This window comes from Camelus ferus, chromosome 5 (assembly GCF_009834535.1).
Source record: "Camelus ferus isolate YT-003-E chromosome 5, BCGSAC_Cfer_1.0, whole genome shotgun sequence".
NCBI classification, from domain to species: Eukaryota; Metazoa; Chordata; class Mammalia; order Artiodactyla; family Camelidae; genus Camelus; species Camelus ferus.
In genome coordinates, this window is record NC_045700.1 from 23,360,441 (window position 1) to 23,384,249 (window position 23,809).

A 23,809-nucleotide genomic window follows, 5' to 3' on the forward strand; every position below is an offset into this window, starting at 1 on the left:
TTTAGCAGGGCTCTCTTAGGGTTCAGAATTTAATTCTTTTGATAATAATAATAGCTAACATATATTGAGCCTTTACTACACACCGGATGCTCCTGTACACACTTTAGAAGTATTAATCCATTTAATCATTCCGTAACTTTATTTGGCATGAATTACTATATTCTCTATTTTGTAGATGAGGAAACTGAGATACAGAGAGGTTAAATAACTTACCTAAATCATACAGATTAATGGTGAATACAGGGCTTGAATACACAAGTTGCTACTATGGTTCTGATTTTGTAACAATTATTCCAATTATTCTCTGTTGACTCAGATTTATAATTCTTTAATTTTTTTTTTAGTCAACTTGTATTCAAGGCTCTGATACGCAAGTTGGACTTATTCATGATGTAGACTGATTTCCAAGAGTCCTAGTTGGACATTTAGCCTATTGGATGTGAGAACTGACTGCTCCGTTTATCTCTCAAGACTATTTGAAGAAAATTTTAATTTTTATGATAGGTTACATCTAACATATAGTCAGTGATTTTTTTTATCAAAGTTATACATAAATTTAAGACATTAGTCTAGAAACTTTTAAATATAGCATTCCTCTGGCTTCTCCATCTGTCTGTTCATCAATCCCACTTGCTAGAGGCTACCACCTTCAGCAGCTCTATTTTTTTTTTGTAATTATTGTTTTCTTTTATATTAACCTTTATATTTTTCAACACTGTATGTAACGCAATTTTTCTCTGATTTATCTATTTTAGGCATTATATATTGACTTTCTGTCATGGTAGTTTAATATTAGCACTCTTACACTCCACACCTTCTTCACTTCCCCCAATTTTTTCTTTATAGTTCTATCATAATTTTTGTTTCAATCGCTAGTTGACATTATTGTGATTTTTAAAATATTTCCAGTTGAGCCAAGAATTATTATATAATTATAGTTTCTTTTGTATTCAACTTTCTTTCATGGAGTTAATGACTGCCTTAGTTTAATTTACTTATATTTTGATATACCTAGAGCTATTTTTCTCAAATGTGCCAGAAAATCTGTCAAGCTTCCATCAATCTTTTTTTCAAACACTGCAACATTAAATAATACATTGTCTCCACCCCCCCTTTTAACAAAATCTTCTTTCTATTGCTTTCCATCTTCTTACTGCAATTTGAACTGAAGACTGTTGACCTGACAAACATGTGTGAACGTGGTAACTCCTCTCTGCCATGTTCTTAGGTCTCTAGGCCTTATTTACAATGCCTTCTTATCCTTGGTCAAATCCTTCGTTTTGCTAATGTATTCTTCTCAGGAGTTTCCCAACAAGAATGTAGTGGAAGCAGACATCTTGAGTCCTTCTATATCTGGAAATGTCTTTATTCAGTTCCATCTTTTGATTGATATTTTAACAAGTTGCATAATTCTAGGTTGACAATATTTTCTCCTAAAATTGTGAAAGCATTCTTTTAGCCTCGAGGTGGTTTTGGAAAAGCCCAACACCATTCTGATTCACATTCTTTTGTATGTGATTTTTCTTTTTTTTTCTATTTCTAGTGTTCTATAATTTTATAACCTCTTATTAATTTATTACACTGGACATTTGATAAGCTGTTTCAAATAGAAGACATAAACTTCTGGGATTTTTTTTTTTGCACTTTATTTTAAATTTTATTCCTGTGCATTTAAACATTTATTTTTTTCCTTTTGGGTTTTCCTATAAGGCAGCTGTTGAACTTCCTGGATTATTTTCTTACTATGATTCATCTCTTTGGTTTTCTATTTCCTGACATATTTATTATTCTTAACCTTCAAAAATTATGTTGATTCAATATATTACTGATACTTTTAATTTATAAACTCATCTCTTTATTATTATTGTTCCTGTTTTTATGAGTCCTGTTTATTTTCTTATCTCTTGCTAATAGTGCCAATAGTATTTTTAAAACTTTTCTTCTTTTTTTGTGTTACCTCTGCTATCTTGGGTTTCTTTTTATGTTTGCTTGTTTTGATATTCCTCTTACATTTTGGGGCATTGCCCAAATACTTTAACTTCATTAAAGCAGAAGTCATTTTACTCAGCACTTAGAATGTATTGTACATATTTGGTGCTCAATAAATAAATATATAATAATTTATTATGCATGTAATATAGTATAAGTATTACATTTTATATATTATCTATAAGTATAATATATAAGTTTTATCTATGATATCTCATTATATGTCATATAGTAAGTAATTTCTTTTAACTCACTCCTCATATTTATATTTTAAAAAGAAGCACAAAAATGCCTCCTTTGGAGTTGGCGTGGTGGGCTTGTTGACCGCGAAGCTTCTCTGTAGAGCATACTGAAGCAGGCTTTTCATTGAGGATGTTCAGGTTTCAATATCTGAAAGGCTTTAGAACCATTCAGTTTTCTAGAGTAGACTCCTCAGGTCTTCTGGATGAAGGGATACATTTTTGCCTCTGGCATTTCTGTGAGGAATATTGGGAATGGTAGCTGAGGTTCCCATTGCTTGTGGGCTTTAGTCCCCTAGTTCACAGTCTCACATACTCTCTTCCTTCTGCAATGCCTGGTGATCCTGTGTCAAGACTCTAGAACCTACCTGGTTGAATGTCTGTCTGTTTCATTCAGGTGTAGGAGCAGACTCCAGGCTGTGAATGAATGGATGCAATGAATGAGTGTGCCTGGGAGTCCAGCTTTTCTGAATGATGGCTGTTGTAGGCAGTCTTGACCTTGTCTTTTATGGTACCTGGTGCTTCCAAGTGAGGAGCCTCTAGCTTTCATACACTTTTTATCCACCCCCCACCAAAAAATGTGAGATATATTATCCACTTTTGCTCACATTTTCATTCTCTATGAATACATTTTTATTCTTTTACTCTGATTTTAGTGCACAGGAGAGATTAAGGTACGTGGTTAATCTGCAACTTTCAACTGGAAATTCCACTGTGGCATCTTTATCAGTTAAAGTCTTTGGAGACAGTCCCATAATGACCAATCCCTTAATATGTATTTTGCACCATAGTAAGTTTAGTGGATTTAAAGATGAGTAAAACATGGTTCCTACCCATCTGCTTTTTTTTCATTTCCAAAAAGTTAGTAGTATGTAATTCTTACTGCTATGTCCTCAAGGTGTGGTAAGTCATGAGGAAAATAATTTGTTCTGGGAACTCTGACAGTCATAGCATAGCAATCAGATTGAGGAGTTTTGGATGATTATGCTTATTCTTTCTCTATTTTCACCAGAACCTCCCCAGAGAATTCTGAATTCAGTTTCTCATAAATAGTTTTTCAAACTATACAAACTTACCTCTTTTTGACTAGTACTTTTTAAAGTATACATCTAAGCACATGGTGCCAGCTTGAAGGTCAATCAGGAAAACAGGATGAGGGATCTGTCTTCTATGAAAATATGCTGCCTTTGAGAAAATTTTTGATAGGAAAAAATGGCAGATTTTCTCTTATAAACCGTATGTTCTTGCATTTCTGATATCTGGAATCAGTAGCTTGCCAGAAACATTCCCAGTCAAAAGCCAGACTAACCCGTGAAGGTGTCCAAAGAAGTCTGTTCTGATTACTGAAGATGTTGAAGCACTCCTGACTTCAAACAGTAGATATTTCCACACTTTAGTGGTATATGACAGCTCTATTCATTCCACAATGTCAAATTCTTTGGTTTTGGCCATTGGGTATTTATGCATTTCTGGCTAGGGAAGCAGAGAAACCTAATTTGATTCTGGAGCCAAAAGTTTTTAGGCCCCGTTCCTTTGGAACTTGGACTGGAGGATTTTGGCACTGTATAAAGACTAGGACAGAGCAGTAGTCACACATAACTAACTGACTCAACAGAGCATATTCAGGGAGAAAGATCATGCCTACACATTGGATAACCATCCTCCTAAGGCAGACTGACAACACCCTGAATTCAATCACCCTTAAATAAACACACAAGGAAAGCAAGCCTGTAACATACCTTCTGGCACTGCTCTCCAGCGCTGCCTGACTGGTCTGAGTGCCGTTGACCGGGCTGCAGATGTAGCCATTATTGTTGTTCTTACTTATGTCTGTCTGCTGTCTGCTAACAAGCATTCATATGCTTTGGATCATTAAAGTCACAACCTCCTATGCCAATCTATTCCTCTCCACGGGTTTGCTGTAGATTGGGAAGAGAGATGCTATTTCTGTTTCTTTTCCTTTCTATTAGGACCTCCAGTCGGGGTTATTTCCGAGGTCTGAATATCATAGCTTGCACCCTTGCCCCCATTTGAGCATATAAATTGTGTTCCCATTAAGCTTGTTCTTTTTGTCTGATTTATTTCGTTTGCTGTTGTATGTGCCTTTTCAATGCAAGGCAAGTGATCTGTGCTGGAGCTGCGACAAAGAAAAAGTGCTGTAACTTAAGCTATTTCCTGGTGCCATTGCTATCTGAGAGATCTGCTGTACTTACACCCTTGCTAAATCTCTTCTGACAGACTCCAGGTGGTCGGGATTTTCACAATCCAACCCATTTCAGTGTTAGAACTTGTCATTTGGGGGCTCTGTGGATTCTTCCGTTTCATCTTACTGTTGGTAGCAGGTTGAGTGCATTTGTATATCTACCTGTAAAAGGCCACATGTGTCTACAGGTATAATCAAAGGTAGAGAAACGTAAGTTTCTCTTTCAGAGAAGGCACAGAAGACAGATATTGGAGAATGAGAGAAAGAAAAAAATTGTCACTTGTAGTATTATGCAGGCTGCCCATCTAAACCCGTCATTGCCTGGCACCTACACACTAAGGGCAAGGATCCAGCCAACTTGTGAGTGGGCACCATGCCATTTGAGCAGATGGGCATGGAAGTCGGCAGCCAGTAGACCATGTATGTGCATCAACGGTGGGTGTTGAGGGCACGATTCCCAGAGGAGAATGTCCTAACAGCTGTCTGGCCTGAGCCAACATACTTACGACCAAGGAAAAGTGCCATCCTTCAATCCTGCTGAGTTGGATTAACCTTCAGAACTAAATCTGCTTTTTCGGCAGCAGAAGGTGAGTTTGGGGTCTATGAAAACCTCAAAGAATAACTGAAGAAAGAAAACTGGAAAGATACAATTATTAGATATTCGCTAACAATGCCAGGGGCATTCATATGCATGTTTTAAATATTTGACCAAAAGTCCGTTAATTCTTGAAAGAATGTAATAGTTATTAAAAGCTTTGCCTCCCATCATGCTTTTAGAAGTGACCTTTCCACACAGGCAGAGCATTTTCAGTGAGTTAGATAGTACATTTCCATCTTTCTACTAAGAAATAATGATGTATAAGAAAAGATATCAGAAGACGATAGAAATCTGACTTTGGGTAAATAATCTTTGTGAAACGTTACATGTCATGGATCAAACTTTCCAAAGAAGAAAATTTCTTCTTTAGTGATTAAACATACACCTGAAAAAGAAAGAAGTAAACTTGATTTTTCAATGTAAGCCTTTCTAGATGATGAAAGACGTATTTCAAACTGAAAATAAAGACTGATCCTAATTTGTTGAGAATTTCCAAGGAGTTAAATATTACGAAATTAGGTATAGGTTGTTTCTACCCAATGTTGCCAAGTGGCTGTTTGATAATGATTTGTTTCATTTGGCTAAAAATAGGTAGACTATTTAAATAATTTAGACCCTCAATAATTGTTTATTTGTTTTCTGTTTTCCTTTGTTTTGAGGTATTTATGAGATAGTTTTCTTGGTATTGTTTTCTGTTGTCTTGAATCTTTTTCTTTAAAAGACAATATATGACTTGCAGTTGTGGGGAAAATACCAGTTTGGCCCAAGTGTTTTAAATATACACATCCACATTTTCTTAATTACTCTCTCAACTCTTTCCTTCCAGTTGCATCGACAGAGGAGATATCTCTATTATAAAGAGATAAGTTATTTTATCTGCTAATCGTAGTAACTTTAGCTATGGCTCTAATGAATTATCTAATATCTTAGATCTAATATCATTAGTAATATTATGATTGAAATAAAATATTTCTGTGTCTCTTGGCCCTTACTTTTCTCATTATATCAGTTTGGAAATTCATGGCTAAATATAGATGAACCTATAAAGAAAAAAAGTAAAAATTTAGATAATACATAAGTGTACTTCACAAGAAGAAAATGTAGTAAATTGTATATTATCCAGGTATATCTGTGTTTCTTGCTTATGGTAGTTTTTATCTTAAGAGCATGTTTGAAGGCTAAAATTGTGATGTGCCCAAGTTCCATATGAATGTTACCTCTCAGTCTGAGAAAATTCTTGGAGAGAAACATACTGAAAACATGCCAAAAGAAATGAGATAGCTAAAAGAAATAGTATTTAGCAATAAACAGGAAGTGTACATTGTATATAATTAATTTTTATTTAAACAGGAAGGTTTGAGGCAGTTTGATTTTCTTCTTGGAGGAACATATGCATTTAGGACTAAACAAAATGAGGGAAAATATAAAGGAGTTAGAATCATTCCAGCAAGTACTTCCTTTTGCTATCTGGGATAAGAAAATATGGTTCATGCTGAATTTCACTCAGCTAGACTTATCCCATGATTGAAAGGCTGGTGAGAGCCTCAGGTGACCCAGACACTGACTAAAGAATATTCAAGAAACTAAAAAAATATACTGATAAAATTTAATTATGTCCTCCAAAAAGTTTTTGAATCTTTCCTTTTTATTTTCTGCAGGGGATAAAAGAGATGAGAGTGTCAGATTTCTGACTGACAATACACAACCAATAAAGGCTTATGGAAAAATTTTTTAAAAACATGTTTGCTTTTGGATGCCCACTATGGTAACTGAATGATACTGTGGGCAAATGGAGGAGAAGAACATAAATGTTAAACAATATACTGTGGTACATAATTAAGAAGTAAAACAGAAGGTCTGTTTTTTCTATGGTTTATGTCATTACCTCCCATTATGACTATGAAAGTTACATTTAGTTAGTGGTTGAATAATTATGAGGCATGGATAAATTTTACATATGCCTACAAATAGATAAAATTAGAAGATTAAATACATGATAAGGTAATGTTCTTATATCTTAACTTCCTTTTTTCCCCAAAAGCAGTTAATCACATTCACATGATTAAAATATATAGGTATCACTTAGGTAATGTTTATTATTTCTAAATAACTAAATTGTTGTGAGTACAAGAAATATTGGTCACCTCTCCACATTCCCCCTACCCCCAGCCAAAAAAAAAAAAAAAAAAAAAATTGCTCCACTGACTTTCCTTAACTTCTGATTGTAGTAGCTTTAAGAAAAAGAATTTGGCAAAACAAATGAAGATTTGAACAGAAGAATTGGGATACACCAAAAAAATTGTTTTTTCAGAAACTGTGAAGATAAAAACTAAACTTAACCACAAATTTATTTCTGTTTTTCATCCAAGTATCCAGGGAGGTTGCTAATGAGAGGTATGCCTCAGAAAATGTACATGTCTGTGAAAATGTTGGAACAAACTAATGCTTTTATTCAAGTGATTTTATTTCAATTCTAAGCCACAAGATATAAACTTTCATCAAAAATGGTAATCTATTTAAAATAAGAGCTATGTGGAATGTTTCATGTTTATGTATAACTTTCATAGTAGACCCTCCTACACAAGGAAACTAATATGCCCAAATTCTGTTACTTTTACAGTTTGTAATATATCAAGTACTAGTCCCACCCATCACTTTCAAATTTTTAAATAGATAAAAATAAAAAAGGAATGGAAGAAAAAATGAAGACACTTTGAAAAAGTGACTTTTTAATTCCTCTTTTTGGAGGAAAAGATATCTGAAAAAAATTATGATGCATTTTCTAATAAGAACAAAACTGAATTTAAAGGAAAATGTGCATTGCACATCTTGAATACTTCGTTTTTCCACTTTGCTTTGCATAATTAAAAAGTACCTGGGGTAAGGCAGAGGAATGAAAGCAGGGAGAGTGGTGGGTGGTGATAAAGAAGGAAAAACTCAAAGATTTAATCTAAGAAAGTTGCAGTGATATATTTAATCTAATACTGGGTTCAAAAATCTAAGTCAAAAGATATTTGTATTTCAATTTTTTTTTCAATGATAGCTACAAATCATTTCTATTTACTGGAAAAATAAATCAATAGGAAGATGGCATCACTGAGAAAACAGAAGAGCTCTGCCATATATTTTTCTCCTCAAAGAAAGGGTTGCTATCAACTCAAGTATTTATTATGAAAGCTCAGTTGCTTAAGATGCAGAATACTAGGATAGAAAAAACAGTTTAAGACATAACCACGTCACCTCAAAAGAAACTGTTAAGTAACATTCTTAATAAATAGGCCAGCGAAATGGGGAATTATTATGGCCTCTATCTGCTATAATGCTAGAAGTTAAGAAGTAGCAATTCATAAAATTTTCAAATAGGAATTGTAAAATTATATTGAAACCAGTATTTCATAATTTAAGAGTAAAAGTACTAGCCAAAAAAAATCAGGCTGTGAACACCAAATTATGTGATGGATATACATACATGTTCACTTATATTTAGAGGGAAGTTCTATATAGTTTCTCAGATTATTTGGAAACAAAAAGAAAGAAGACACATAAAAAGCCTATTTTCAGGCTTCCTCAGAAGAAACACTTTTTGTAATTCCCAGAGAAAATAATGAATTACAAATCTTGTATCAAGCTATTGCTAATGTTATTACTGTTATTAAAGTTTTCCAAATTCAGTGATTTGCAATTCCTGCAAAAGTGAAAAGGACCTAAGATTAAACAATAGAACTCATCCTTGCCAGCATTCTGAAACTTATCCAGAAGCAATTTACAGAACAAAATGCAGATAGCAGGTATTAGAAGTTCTGATATTCTGGAGAAATAATTAGGACTGTCCAAAATGAAGTATGTACTCTCTTTGTAATACTGACATTAAATATATTTTATAGTATCAACAAAGAAGTACATTTTAAGCACCTACTATCAGAAATTACATGTTGAGTGTACTAAACATGAAATGTTTACTGGCTAAATGAATGGTTCATAAAAACACCTAATGTCTCAAGTGGGGATGTTTCTCAAGAGGTTGTCCCATGACAATTTGCAAAATTATCAGATACTACTAATAATTTATTGATAAATAATTATATAAACACTGTAAGATTTTTTCATTACTTATTCTGTGGCTTAGGAGAAGCTTTTTTCCCTTTAAATTTACCTCATGAGATTGTGATTGACCTCAAGTTTTCTTTACAATTATTGTTTCAATTAAGTATGGCACAGAAAGACAGCTCTCTTGAAACATCTTAAGTTTTCCTAATATTCATGCAAGACAATGAAGCAACTTTGGATCCAGAATTTCATAAATCATAAGTCTTAGCATAATTTGATTTGGGATGAAAACATATCTCTGTGCCTAACGCTTAACTGAGAAGGACATTAAAGCAAAAGACAGGTGATGAAAGTTTTCTTTCCTTCTATATCTTCATAACTTCATTGAACATGATAGATTGGCTAGCTTATTGATTTAGGAATGATCAGCAATATTACTTCCCCTAAAGGAATATTAAGATGATTCATAACAGATTTGAAGTTTGATCTCTAGCTTCCTGCATAAATATGAACAAATTTACAAGTTTGGCTGTCTTCAAATTTCTACCTTAGAAATATCCACTTGCGCACACCGGGTATCTCTGTAGTTCTCCAAGACTTTAGTGACTGTCTTTATATTATATACATTTATACTGCTAAAGGAACAATAAAGTACAATAGCTGAGGGCTTAGATCCTTGTTAAAATATCACCCTTACCTTTTACTAGCTATGGATTTTCAGTTACTTAAATAGTCTGTGTCTGTATTTCTACCTTTATGAAACATGTATCACCAATCTCTTAAGGTTGGGGTGAGAATTAAATATGTTAGTATATGCAAATATTTAGAACAGTTCCTGGCAAATGATAAGCACTCAATAAATATTAGCAGGTGGTATTACTGTTTCATTTCTCAAGTTGAATTTTTATTTATATCATGGAATCAGTGGTTTCCTTCAAGGGTAAAATAAGTATGTGCTTAGTAACTGGTCATTTCTGGTCCAGTTTCTTCCCATTAAAATTTATTTCCCAAACTTCAGTCATTCACTTACTTTGTGGGGTTTTCTCACATTTCATAGACTTAAATAACTTTATGTTAATGGAAAATGTATTCAGTTCACTTATAAATGGCTCTGATGTGATGATTTTTTTCTGCTAAATCTTAGGATTATGTAAATAATAAATTAAAATTAAAACAGTTGTCAGCTAAAATCATCTCTTGTGCCCTGGCAATATGTACACAACACATTTAGAATCATCTCCTTAGATGAAAGCTTTCCAAAGTTGACAAGAAGAGAATATTTAGAGGATGGTGGGCTGCTTTGCCCATTCAAATCTGGTAGTGGTGGGACAAAAATGGCATGGACTTGGTCATAGAAGAAATGGTAAAACTGACATGGGTGAACACCCAGGTGCCCATTCATTGATATGGAGATATTTACATACTACCTTCTCTAACATTTAAATCTTGAGGTACCTTTACAAGCGAATGACTTTTACACATAGACTGTAAGTCCAGCAAGAAATGGAACAACAAATACTTCCACCCATATAAGCTGAATATAAGACATGTGTACTAAATATTCACTGAAGATTGTAAATCTTAGTATACTGAGTAAGAGTTAACAGTAGTAAATTTTAAATGTAGAGCAGTATAAAATAAATCCCTACTTCCTTAAGAGGCTTAAATACCAAATATATACATACATATTCTCCCCCTGCTAAAGAAGCTGAAATATCAGTGAATAACATGTATGAAGTTTTGGTTTCTAGGAATGCTCCCATCAACTACTATTCTGTTCTCAGTTTTCATATGCAAAAGGCCTTTCCTTTCAATATTAATTGAGCATCAGCCATGATTATCTTATTAGGGTAATGCTAAAAGCTGTAAAATTCTCTAAAATACATGATAGCTTCACAAAATGCAAGTTTATTTCTCACTACATAGAAGTTTGAAGGGAAAATTTCTACCTGAATTCTCTGTACTCCCTGCAAGTTTTCTCTAAGTATAAAATTATTCCAAAATAAAAGTTTACTAAATAAAGCAAAGTAAGTTTTCCCGGCCTGTGCTTGGCTTTTCTTGACGTGGTGATGCAGAGCCCCAGATTCTCCCATCTTGCACCTTCATCCTCCCATGAGGCCTTGTTTAATGTTTACTACCAGCCAGTATACTAGGAAAGAGGACGTGGAGGGGAAGCCCTCCCTGGTTAATAGTCTTGGAAGGCAAATGGGTCTCATTGTTTCTGTTCACTTTCTATTGGTCTGAACTAGTCACATGGCCACTCTTAATTGCAAGGCAGGCTGAGAAATGCAGTCTGAATATCTGCCCAGGAAAGAGAGGTGAGTGACCATCAGGCTCTGCATTCCTCCTATATAACAGTTCACCCCTGTTTTCCAAACTTAGAAATACATCTGTATACCTCCTCAAAGGTGACAGCCAAAAGCCCCATCCAGTTACTGCCTCAAGCTCCAATTCTAGAATCTCTGGTATTAAACAGTTTTCTCCTTCAGGCCCAATTTTTCTCCAGGGGGTTAAGAATTTAGAACTTGAAAAATAAGCTCTCCACCCTGCTTTCCCCATCACATTCAAAAGACAATGGTGGCGTAAGAACTTGATACCTGGAAAAACAAACAAAACCCCTCTCATTTGTAAAGAAAAGAATGATAAATGGCCAACAATCACTGGACCAAAGTGATAATTAAATCCTGCTGGGCAGGTCCTGGGAGACCCTTCCCTGGCAGTAGAGACAGTGCCTGGCTCTTCTTTCTGGAAGAATTCCCCATGTCCATTGTTCTCCAGGGCTTCTGGCTCTGCTCTCTGGAGGCTCTTCCTTCTTCATTATCATTCATGGGCCTCATCCGAAGTGGGCATTGAAGAGAATGGCCTCCTTGAAGTTTGTACTACCTTCATAATCCAGTTTTTGTGGAGGAAATGTGGGATTCAGGGGTTCAATAGAATCACAGGGTTTTTAGGCCTGACTTCTGGTTTCTTTGGTAATACAGTTCCCTCAAAATCTTAGTAGGCATTGATTTAATCCCTTCAGTCAGTTGCATGTGCCAGTAACCAGAGCCAAAGACATCCAAAATTCTATTCTAGACATACTACTCAGGTCTGCTTTATTTACAGAGTCCTCTAACTCTTGTCTCTCCCGATCTCACTCCATCTCTGTCTCTCTGTGTCTGTCTCATTCTTTCTCTTCCTACTGCTTTGTTCCTCCCTGCCCCACTCTCTCCTTCATTCAAAGTACTGGAAAATTCCTGCTTAGTGAAATAATACTACTAATGAGAGCTTCTATTTAAATTATCAAAATACAATTTTTAATTATAAATTCCTTTCCTTTCTTTTCTTTTTTGTTTTATTGTAGAATCTGTCTATGATGCCTGTTCAGAAGAAAGAACAATAAGGTGTTTAAAAAAATTTCTTCCAGAAGCACTTATTGTATGACTGTTATGTATTTAAATGTATTATAATAGTAGAAGACCTGAAAATTAATAGAACATTACCTCTGAAAAAGCTGAGCTCACATCACAGCATAAACACAAAGTATTTCAATATTAAATATTTTGTTCCAGTGATTGTTACAGCAATGCAGATCACCTTGAAACATAGAGGTGTAAAACAATGCTTTTTTATGCTATGGAATCTGGTCAAAAATTCAGATAAGGTACAACAGACAGCTTGTCTCATCTACACAGTATTTAAAGTCTCAATTGGAAGTCTAGGGGTGGTTCAATGATTGGAAGAAGGAATTATCAGGACATCTTTATATTCACATGATTGATGGTTGATACTTACTGTCTGCTGGAACCTCAGCTAGTCCGTCAGCCAGAAAAGTTACAAGGCCTCTTTTTGTGGTCTCTCTGTATGGGATGATTTGGGCTTCCTCCCATCATGATGACTATATTCTAAATGTGAGGATTCCAAGAAAATTAGAGGGGCTGCATGTTATTTTTATGCTTTAATATTTAGGTCATATAGTGCCACTTCTGCCATATGTTTTGGTTGAAGTAGATATAAAGGTCTGCCCAAGTTCAAAATGAAAGAACATAGACCCCATCATTTGATAGGAGGGGTGTCAAGGTCACACAGTAAGAAGACCACATGGAATATGAAATATTGTTGCAGACAGTCAGCTTTGAGTACACATTTTATTCAAATTAATTAATGTCTAAAACATTTACTTCCCATTTAAATCCACTTTATTCACTTTTTTGAATAAATCTTAATACAGTTATTTTCATGTACACTACTAAATTATTCTCTTTTAAATCATGTAAAGCTTATATATATATATACATTATTATATATATAATGGTATCAAATGTCAATATTTTTTCAGATATCTCGGCACAGAAGAAATCATTCACAGCATGTCTTGAAAGATGTCATTCCTCCATTGGAGCAATTGGTAAGTGATTGTTTCACTTCAACACTGTATTATTTATCTACAGCTACAAAATAAATTACCCCAGAGCTCAACAACTTAGAACAACAACACACATTATTATTTCATGTTTCTGTGAATCAGAAATCTGGGCATAACCTAGCAGGGTCCTGTAGTTCAGAGACTTTCTAAAATTTGCAATCAAGGGTGAAGCCAAAATTGGGGTCACAACTGAAAGCTTGACTGGGGAAGGATCTGTTTCAAGCTCATGTACACAGTTGTTGGCAGTATTTAGTTCCTCCAGGGCTGCTCTCAGTTCCTTGCTACTTGGGTTTCTCCAGCATGGCAGCTTGCTTCTTTGCAGCACGTAAACTGAGAAAGCAAGAGCGTCTGCTAGCAAGTTGAAAGGCAAAATCTCTTGCAACCTAATCATGGAAGTGATAGCCCATCAAATTTGACACATTCTCTTGGTCGAAAGCAAGTCACTAAGTCCAGTCTACATTCGAGAAGGGTTACACCAGGGTGTGAATAACAGGAAGCAGGATTTTTTTTCCCTTTCATGCTGTTTATTGCTGTATACTAATGACTATAAGAGGGCCTGAAATATTCTGAAAAACATGAAGGAATGTAGTATTACAGAAGTCTTAAAAATACATAAACCTAACCTCTGTGAGAGATTTTGATACTTCTTTTTGTTAATGGCCTCCTTTTTGATAAATGTATTTTATGTTTTCTCCTTGCTTGTTCTTCTTGCTGTGCTTTGTGTTAGTCAACACGCTTCCAGTCCCCGGATTATTTCTCTTCTTGGTTCAGTTCTATTTTCTCTTGTTTTGTATGTTCTAGATTCCTTATCTTTACCTGAGCTATTACTCTGTCATTCTCCTTTACTTTAGAATAAAAATTCCTTTAAAAGATTGTCTACCTTTAATGTCCCTGATTTCTCCCCTCCTTTACATCTTGAACTAACCTCATTTAGGCCTTTATCCCAACCACTCATCTCTTAACAAGATCATCAATTACTTCCCTATTACTAAATCCATTGGTAAAAGTCTCAGTTCTCTTAGATCTATCTAAGAATTTAATCCAATTGATAACTCTTCTTTTTGAAACATTTTTTTCTCATATGACTGCTAGGAAACCACTGTCTCACGGATCTCCAACTAATTAAGTGACTACTCATTTTCCATCTTCTTTGCTGGTTCCCATTCATCTTGGAGCTCAATTCTTTACTTCTTTTTCTGTACATTTATTCCATAGGGCATCTCATTCAGTGTTATGGTTTTATGTGGTGTGCTACACTAACCACTTTTAAATTTCAATCTCCAGCATGGACCACTGCCCTAAACCCCGGTAGTGTATATTGTGGTATTTTTGTTTATATGTCTAAGATATTTCTCAAACTTAACATTTCCTAAATTGATCCTGATTTTCTCCCAAACCCGCTTCTCCCAGCCTTCTCTATTTCAAAAGAAGCTAACTCCATTCTTTCAGATGTTTCAGTCAAGACTCTTAGCCATCTTTAGCTCCTTTCTTTCTTTCATAAGGTAAACAAAATCAAAGAACCCTGTTTGCTCTGTCTTTAAAATACATCCAGAATCAGTTCACTTTTTACCACCTTTATGCTATCATCTCTCCCAGTTTACTACAATTTCTTCCTAACTCACGTGCCTATTTTCACTCTTGCTTTCTGTTTCCAGAATGAGCTTGTTAAAATGTAAGTTAGGTTCTGTCACTCTTTGGATCAAATTCCTCTGTCATTTCCAGTCTCTCCCAGGGTAAAAACGGAAAAGCATCTGGTGCCTCACCTGATTCTGCAGGTCCCAGCCACCTCTGTGCTTCACCTTTTCCTTTCTTCTCCTGGCTTATTCTACTCCAGCCAAAATGACCTCCTTGCTTCTCCCACAGGGCCATTTCACCTGCTCTTTCTTCTGCCTGGTACAAACTAGTTCATTTGGTGCCCAGAAATTTGTAAGGCTCATTCGTTCCTTTTCTTTGCGTCTCTGTGCAAATAACACCTTTTAAGGTAGGTCTTCTCTAATCTCCCCTAAACACAAATGAACACATTAAAAAACCCTACCATTTTTGTCCACTCTCCTTTTCTCCTGCCCTAATTTAATTTTCTTCTTAGAACTTACCATCATGTAGTATACTACACAATTTCTTTTTGTTTGTCATCTCATTAGGATGTTCTGTGAGAGCAGGGATATTATCTTCTATGTTTATAACTCTATTCCCATGATTATAACAATTGCTAGAATATTATAAAATCTCAGGAAATATGTGTCAAATGAGTGTACAAATGAAGTAGTTAATGGCTTTTTTCTCTTCCAACCTCATAATACACAGACCTATACCTGTGAACTTTCTCTTCATTATCTCATCGTATATCTTGAAGTGCTACTTAGTCATTTGTTCTAGTATGTCTCAGTGTCATCCTAAAAATGAAATCTCTCAAATTGGACCCATCATCACCTTCCTCCCAAATTGATTCCTGTTTCCATTGAGCTCATTTCTATTAGTAGCAAACATGTATCTAGGCTTAGAACACATTGTCTTTGGATCCTTTATTGTCTCTATGACCCATCACATAAGTCGACATTTTCTGAGATAGTTTCTCGACAATGGATGTGGTGCCCTCGTTTTTCCTCTGTGCGTACAGGTGCATGTCCTTTCCCAGGCTTCCCAGTGCTTCTGGTTTTACCCTACTATATTCCACCATGCCTCACCCACTGCCTCTCCCACTGATACTGTGCAGTAATGCCTCCCCGCCTTCTTTAAACAGTATCTTCATTACTTCATTCTCCTTGTCAGAACGTCCAACAGCTTTCTATTTTCTATAGCATCCAGTCTATAGAATTCTCTCATGGTCCCTGATTTACTTTATTATCTACTTCCAAATGTATACCCTGAAGCTAGCAATAGTAACATGATTAAGACATGGCTCTCACCCTGAAGGAACTTGGATTTTCTGTAACGATTATAGTTCCTTCATCCCAGCACTCTTTTGTGTTGTTCACTCTTATTTCATGGGTAATAGGCTTGTTCCATGGCTAGACTATAAATGCTTTGAAGTTAGGGGTCGTGACTTGTATTTTCTTTATTATATCATATGTCCCTTTACATTGCTTCTGGCACTAGTGCTTGGTCAGCAAAGACATATTTGTCAATTGATTTAATAATAATAATATTAATGATTTATTAACATAATATTGTTAATTGCAGATATGACTGCTATTCATAGTGAAAGCCAATTTAAAAAATTTACTTAGGTAAGAATATATCTTTTTTTTCAAAATTAAGTACTTATGTTTCAACTTAGAGAGCATTTTCCCTGGAAAATATTTCTCTGATTCCTCAACTTTGAATCAGGTAGCCTTTCTTTATTCTGTCTTCTTATAGCAGCTTGGCCTTGCCTCTACCTCTAAATTTCCTCTGTCTCTAATTACACTAAAACTGCCTATTTCCTTTTACAGTTCTCTTACTGAAGTATAAGGTATTTGAGTATCATTCACTGTTTTATTATTAAGACTTTATATAAGTCCTGGCACAGTGTAGCTGTGCAGTGAATAGGAAAGTAATTGTGTTTCTTTTCTATAAATTTGACTTACAGAACAAATAAAGTATATATAAATAATTATAAAGAGCTTTATTTTAAATATAGCACAACAAATGTTTCTCTGAAGTGTTTGATGAAACATGGCAAAAGTTAGACTGAAAATGAAGCTATATGCCTGTGTATGAAATATAAATATATATGCAATTATATATAATTTTATATGTGCAAATATATGTGCAATTATATTTGAAAAATGCTGTAAGGGGGTCTGAAAATTTTTACGTAAAATATATATTAATTATGAATTTTAAAAATTAAAATTATGGTTATTGGTTAAATTTAATCAGTGACTAATGGTATGTGCTGTGCGTGCAGATCAAGCATAGGGCTAGTATTAAAAAAATTAGAATATTCAGAAATGGTTATATCAATTTACTGTCCTAACACTAAGGTTATTTGTTGGTTTGCTGGCATGTAATTGTCTGTCTTGATTATGCAGCCTCAATTCTTAATAAATGAAACTCATTTTAAATATCTTAAATTATAGATAGTTTAACTAAAAAAAATACATTTATGGGCTCAGTATAATATAAAGTCAGATAACCTTGGAAGAGTAGCACTGGGAAGTACTGCTAGATAGAAGGCAAAAACAGTAATTTCTTGAGCTCTTTAGTTTGCAGTCGCTAAATCTCTTCTCTGCATCTCTTTCTCTTACTCTGTCTCTTTCTCTCTGTCTCTCTGTCTCTGTCTCTGTCTGTCTCTCTCTCTCTCTCTCACACACACACACACACACGCACATTCTTTTATAGCTCTTTTGGAACTACCAATCAATTTACTTCGTATTCCTGAGTTGACTTTCCCTGGAGCCTCTCTTTGAGTACTTGTTTATCTTGCTCTGTCTTGTAAACAGAGGTTATTTTCAACTATTATCCACCGATCAGTCTCTACTTGATTAAATTGCTTATTTCGTGTTGTTTTAAGGAAAGAAATGTTTATCTTTCCCCCACAAGTCTCATTTATGAATTACTCCATTATGATAGACAATGACAAAATAACCACCAGCTCCCTCAAGCAACAAATTCTAACTTTTTAGTACCATACTGTTTACACTGAGACTTGAATTATTTTCTAGAACCAATAGTTGTCTTTATATTTGACTAATATAACTTTATATTATTTTTATCTATATTTACTTATTTCTTTCCAAAAATCTGGCATGTTCCTTCCTTCCATCTCCACAATTCTTCCTCCTTCCCTCATGCCTGCCTCAGTGTTGCTTTGGAGTCATTCATAGGGTCTCGCAGTAGTTTCCCTTGGCAGTACCTACCAGGATGAATTACCATATATAAAGTAGTACCAAAACACTTTAGAAAATAGTAAGATCCTTTAAGATGATGTCATTACTCATTATTTTTAGCATATGGATCTTTGAGTATCTGTATCCCACATTTTGTGCTATATAAATCCCATTTCCTTTACCTGTCATATTTAGAACTTCCCTGAACATTATCCAGCAATCATGAGAGGCTTTGGCTTTAAGCCTAACTGGTGAAAGTATCCCATTAGATCGACCCCCTTTGGAGGAAAATGATTCACTTTACAGAAGTGGAGTCTGCCATGGTGGTTGCTCTGATGGATGCTGTCACCTTGTGGTAACCAGCTTTACCTCTCAATGTTCCCTTTAAACAAAAACATAATGCATTACTTTTGAATACTGGCAAAAATATATTCCTATTTGTAGTCAGAAATCTTATGGTGGAAACTACCCTGTTCACTGACAGCTGACATCATTTATGCAACTTGGTATGAAAATCTATATGCTATCAATGCAAGAGACTAACTTGTTTTCTGAGTAGCTGTATTGTTGCTTAACCAGTCCTATAAAGCAGCAAAGATTTTAAACATAAAACGTCAAATATACTAATACATGTTTGTTTCCATGTCTTGTATGTTTCACATTACAACTCTTCATGAGACCTAATTATTTTCAGGGCATTTTCCCTTTTGCCCCTAAAGAAGTTTTAAAGAAAAATAACCCTGTTTACAGCATGTTAAATCTTTATCATCTTTATTTATATCAAAAGAGTATAAGACATGTCTACGAATAACCCTGCAGGAGTCAAAAGCCTATGGCAGGTTTTAGAGAATCATCTGCTACCTCCTGAGCTGGAAGGATTTGGAGGCCAGAGCTCAGGAAGTTGCCATGGCTTCGGGGCAAAGCAGGCTTTTGCAGATAAACCTTAAGTCACAGATTCTACCTTTTGGAGCCAGATATCATTTTGTGGATTAATTAATACTTGTGAGGGCTTTAAGGCTGAAAGACATTGTGAACATACAGTGTTTACTTATTTTAAAACAAAGCACAGCCTCTTTCAGGGAATAATTCCATTGATCAGGCTGTGCTTTCTTTAAATAGCAAAAAATTTCCAAAAGCTCTTCAGTCTTTCAAAATTCTGCTTTGTTAAGATAAAGTTAGGTTTTCCGAAAAACATCCTCCCAGATCTTCAAGCTGGTACTCTGTTGATAAAGTTACATAATTTAATAACGCCAGTACAGACCATCTCCAAGTTTCCATTGTTTTATGTGCCCTTCCTTTACTCAAACAGGAGTGTGTTTTTTATTTCAGTATTTGTTGAGGCCATCCCCGTACTGGGCGCTGTGCTAGGTTTGGGGTATGCAACGATATACTAAATAATCATGTTCTTTTCTGGAGGGGCTGTCAGTCTACAGGTGAAGAGCAGCATAAGTAAGGGAAGGCATTGTTCTATGACTGCAAATTACACAACATGCTATGAGAGCAGACAGTTTCTATGTGAGAGGGAGAGCCTACCTTGGATTAAGTAATCATAAAAGCTCTCTTTGAAAGGGCTATTTAAATTGAGACTTGCAGGGTGATAGATTTTGTCAAGCAAGTAACTGGAAGAAGAATGATGCAAATAGAAGGATCAGCAAGTGCAAAGGTCTGGAGGTCAGAACAAAGTTGTTACATTTGAAAAACTGCAAGAATGTCATACTGGCTAGAACAGGGAAATAAGTCAAGAAGTGTGGGCATAGGGAGGTAGTACTCTGATCATGACAGGTCTTGAGGTGATGGTAAGGAATTTAGAAGCCATTAAAACACAGAAATAGGTTACAATAACTTCTCCCACCCAGGCCCACATTTGAAATTCATTTGACTCTAGAGTAGAGAAAAAGAACACACACACACACACACACACACACACACACACACACACACACACACACACAATAACAACAAAAAAGGACATTAACTTTGAGCAATCCTTTCTTCCTTACTGCCTTGACCAAAATTAGGTTATAACAAAGCAATTGAATTATGGTAATAGATCGCCGAGGCAGTAACCAGAAAGGCCATTCTCACTGAACTCCAATGGTAGGCAAAGAAAGAGCAACATATTTAAATCAAGACACAAAGAAATAGAAGTCAGGGAAGAAGAGAGAAACAGAGGAGGAGAAAGGAGAGGTGATATGCAGAGAAAGTCTCCAGAATATTGAAGTTCTTGAGACAAAAAGAGGTGCCCTCAGCAGCACATTTCCCAAATAGAACCTGGATTTTTTGGTGGTGATGAAATGAAACACACTGGTTACAAGATGAAAGGCTCAGGGAAAAGGCTATGGGGGTTCTTAAACATCAAATAGTAGCTTTTTCCAGATGACATTTTGATGAGTTAAGGGTAAATAAATCAGAGACATGTGGGTCAAATTTCCCTGGAAATACACAGGGATTTAAAATGATGGGGAAAAGCACTTGGCAAAACATAGCATGCACTTTGCCAAACCCAACATTTGAAAAACGGTTCAAGACATTCAGCAGAAGCCTAAAGCTCAACATATTATCTTATCCTGAGAGAAAGAGAAGGGGAAAACCCATGAGCAGCATACGCACTGCAGGGTATAAATAAGTTGCAATGAGCAAACCGTGCCTAACTCCAAGGCCTGAAATCAAGACCAGCTTCTCCAGAACTTCTCTGAGAATGCTTAGTTATTCCTTTCCAGGCACCACTCATGTATGACAAAGCATCGTTTTTCTTTGCTTTTCTTCTGTTCTCCTTTTCATGTAATTATTGTATCCAACTTGAGAATTTTGGTTTACCACTTTCTAAAAGTATGCACACAGTAAATTATGCATCTACATTAGGCCAAAATATCATACTTCACGTCTCTAAAAGCATCATATTTCATTCTCCAGCTATACATAAGGTAGTTCTAAAATTAAACATTTACATTTTTTAAATTAATACTTTATATGATGTACAGATAAGTTGGATTTTGAAAGTGATTTTTTCCCTTGCTTTTGTTTCTGTTCCACTGCAAGTCCAAACACATGGTCAGCAGATCTGATATAGCAAGAAAGCTAGAGCCAATACAGAAATAATTGGAGACTGAGAAGAAAAATGTAAGCAATGAATCCCAAAGAGGAAAGTGGGGCAAGACAAGGAAAGCCAGTGGAGTGACGTAGGATGACTAAGTTCTAGATATCGACTATATCATGTGGTGATTATAGTTAATCAGACTGTGTTGTGCACTGGAAATTTGCTATGAGGGTAGATCTCACATGCTCTCACCACAAAAAAAGATTTGAAAAGGTGACCATATAAGAAAATGGATACGTTAAGTAGTTTGACTATAGTAGTCATTTCATTATGTTTGCATAAATCAAAATATATTCTACACCTTAAATGTATACAATTTTTGTTTTAAAAATAGAAACATAAAAATAATTTTAAAAAAGAAAGCCAATGGAAAGAAGACAGAAATTTCTGTTTTTATGGGTAGTAGAGAAATCAAGAAGAGATTTAAGAAGGAAGAGAAGCATCATTTGATATAACCAGATATGTGTTCATTTTGTGCTTTATAATAGAAATTACCAGAACAAACAAGATTACCAGCAAAGTACTGTGATCTATTAAAAATTCAGAAAAAAATATAACAAGTGCCTCATTATTAAATAGGAAAATAATTAAATGCCTGATCTGTTTGAAAATTGTTGTAGCTCACATTTGTAGTTACAGCAAGTTGATAAAAAGTTCTCCTAGGAGTACAGTCAGTCACACAGAAATTTTCACAGGGTAATGCAACTTCGGAGGGCTGTCTCCAATTCAGGGCTGGGGCCTGTCTCAGATTTGAGGATCTTGAAAAATTATATTTATCAATATTATCAGTGTTTATGGAGGTGATGATCCCTAGGATTATTTCATAGTAACCAAATTTGTAAGAGTCTGCTGTGTAAACTGTAATTCTGATTTATAAATTTATAGCGGTGGATATACTGATGCTGACTGTCATCCACATTCCATGTGAAAGTACCTAGAAAGTGAATTAGGAGTCAGAATGTTGCCAATGAACACAGTCAGAACAAAGCGGGAAAGAGCAACAACTTACATACATCAGTAGAGCAAAAAAGCTCTGTGGTTCTGGTATTAAAAGCCAATCCCTTCTTGTGAAAATCAAGGAAAGTCTTAGATTCAGTTTATTTCTATTTATAAACATGTATTTTGATAGAGTTCTTTTGGTGGACTGGTGTAGATGAAAATCTGTTGTTTTCAATTCTACTTTTATCTGAGAACGATGTGAAGCCTTCACATAAAAAATTACAGTGTCTGAACTTATGGTTACAGGCTGGTCTCTCTACCACGATTGTTACCATTAATCATAGGTTGTCTTCGGCTCTCTTGCCTTGCCTATCACTTCCAACTTAGGTTGATAAACAGGTGCTATCTGGATATCCCACTGCCATTTATTCTTTTCATCTGTATCTCAACACAGTTGTGTCTGCTTAGTACTTCCTCAATGCTAGCAGACTGGCTGGCATCCAGTCTGGACAAATTGCTGATCTTTCCTGCCACTTAGCATTAAATAAGGCTTCTAAGGAGCATTGGATAAATAGCTCAAGAAGCCAGATACAGCATCTAAATATTCGTTGACATTTCTTAAGTATACGTAGTTTAAGGAGTGCTACTACCTTAAAGAACTTCAAATGGGCCTGGAACCTGGCATATAGTATCCTAAACTTAGGCCTGAGCTATACATAATTTTGTAAATTATTAGAGGCAAGGCCATTTGAGTCCTAGATGACCAACATACTCCACTGTGATTTATTGATTGTTGTCCCTGCAAACCATAGGATTAACATAAAATGGGAATAAATAATTAGAGTAAATACTGTGGTACCATATATAAAGCCACATACAAAATACATAGTCATCTTCTGCTTGCCCTAATATTTCTTTCATCTCCTATGAGCTTCCTGGAATCACTGATTCCTAGTGTCTGGAACATGATGAGGTATTTCAAAGTATGATGACAATGAATAATTAAGTAATTAAATGTACCTCATGGAAGCTTTGCTTCCCCATCATGGGACTTAAAGTAACGCAGTGCTTTCAGTGTAGGAAGCCTGATTGGAATTGTCTATTCCGGGGTAAAAGCTAACTCAGTCTCTGGGATGGCTGGAGAGGAGTGTGGTATTCAGTCCACAAAAAGAGGACCAGAAGTGTCTTGAATGTGAGCTCACAAGGATATAAGTCTCAGTAAGATTAAGATTGTCCTATTAATCTTTGCAGTCCATTGTGAGCAAAGCATCTGGTATTTATGGGAAGGGAATGTTACTATTTAAAAATGTGTTGAAAGAGTGAATGACTGTACAATAAGTATGAAAGAAACAGTGGAGAGAAATGAACGGCTGATCCCAGAAGTGGGAATAGTGCATGATGGTTGCATCTGTGTACAGTTACATGTGAAAATTTGTATGCAGACACATAGATATGTAAAAATCTGCACCACGTAAATAAAT

The 23,809-nt window shown here is 35.3% G+C and overlaps 1 protein-coding gene across 3 annotated transcripts in view; it reads left to right on the top strand.

Annotated features, from left to right (window-relative positions):
* Positions 1–23,809, top strand: part of ARHGAP15 (Rho GTPase activating protein 15) — a 574,294-nt gene that overhangs the window by 56,363 nt on the left and 494,122 nt on the right. For all 3 annotated transcript variants that reach the window (XM_006191397.2, XM_032479387.1, XM_032479386.1), the window contains exon 3: positions 13,395–13,463. In XM_006191397.2, the coding sequence (XP_006191459.1) occupies positions 13,395–13,463 (69 nt within the window). The remainder of the gene's footprint in view (positions 1–13,394; positions 13,464–23,809) is intronic.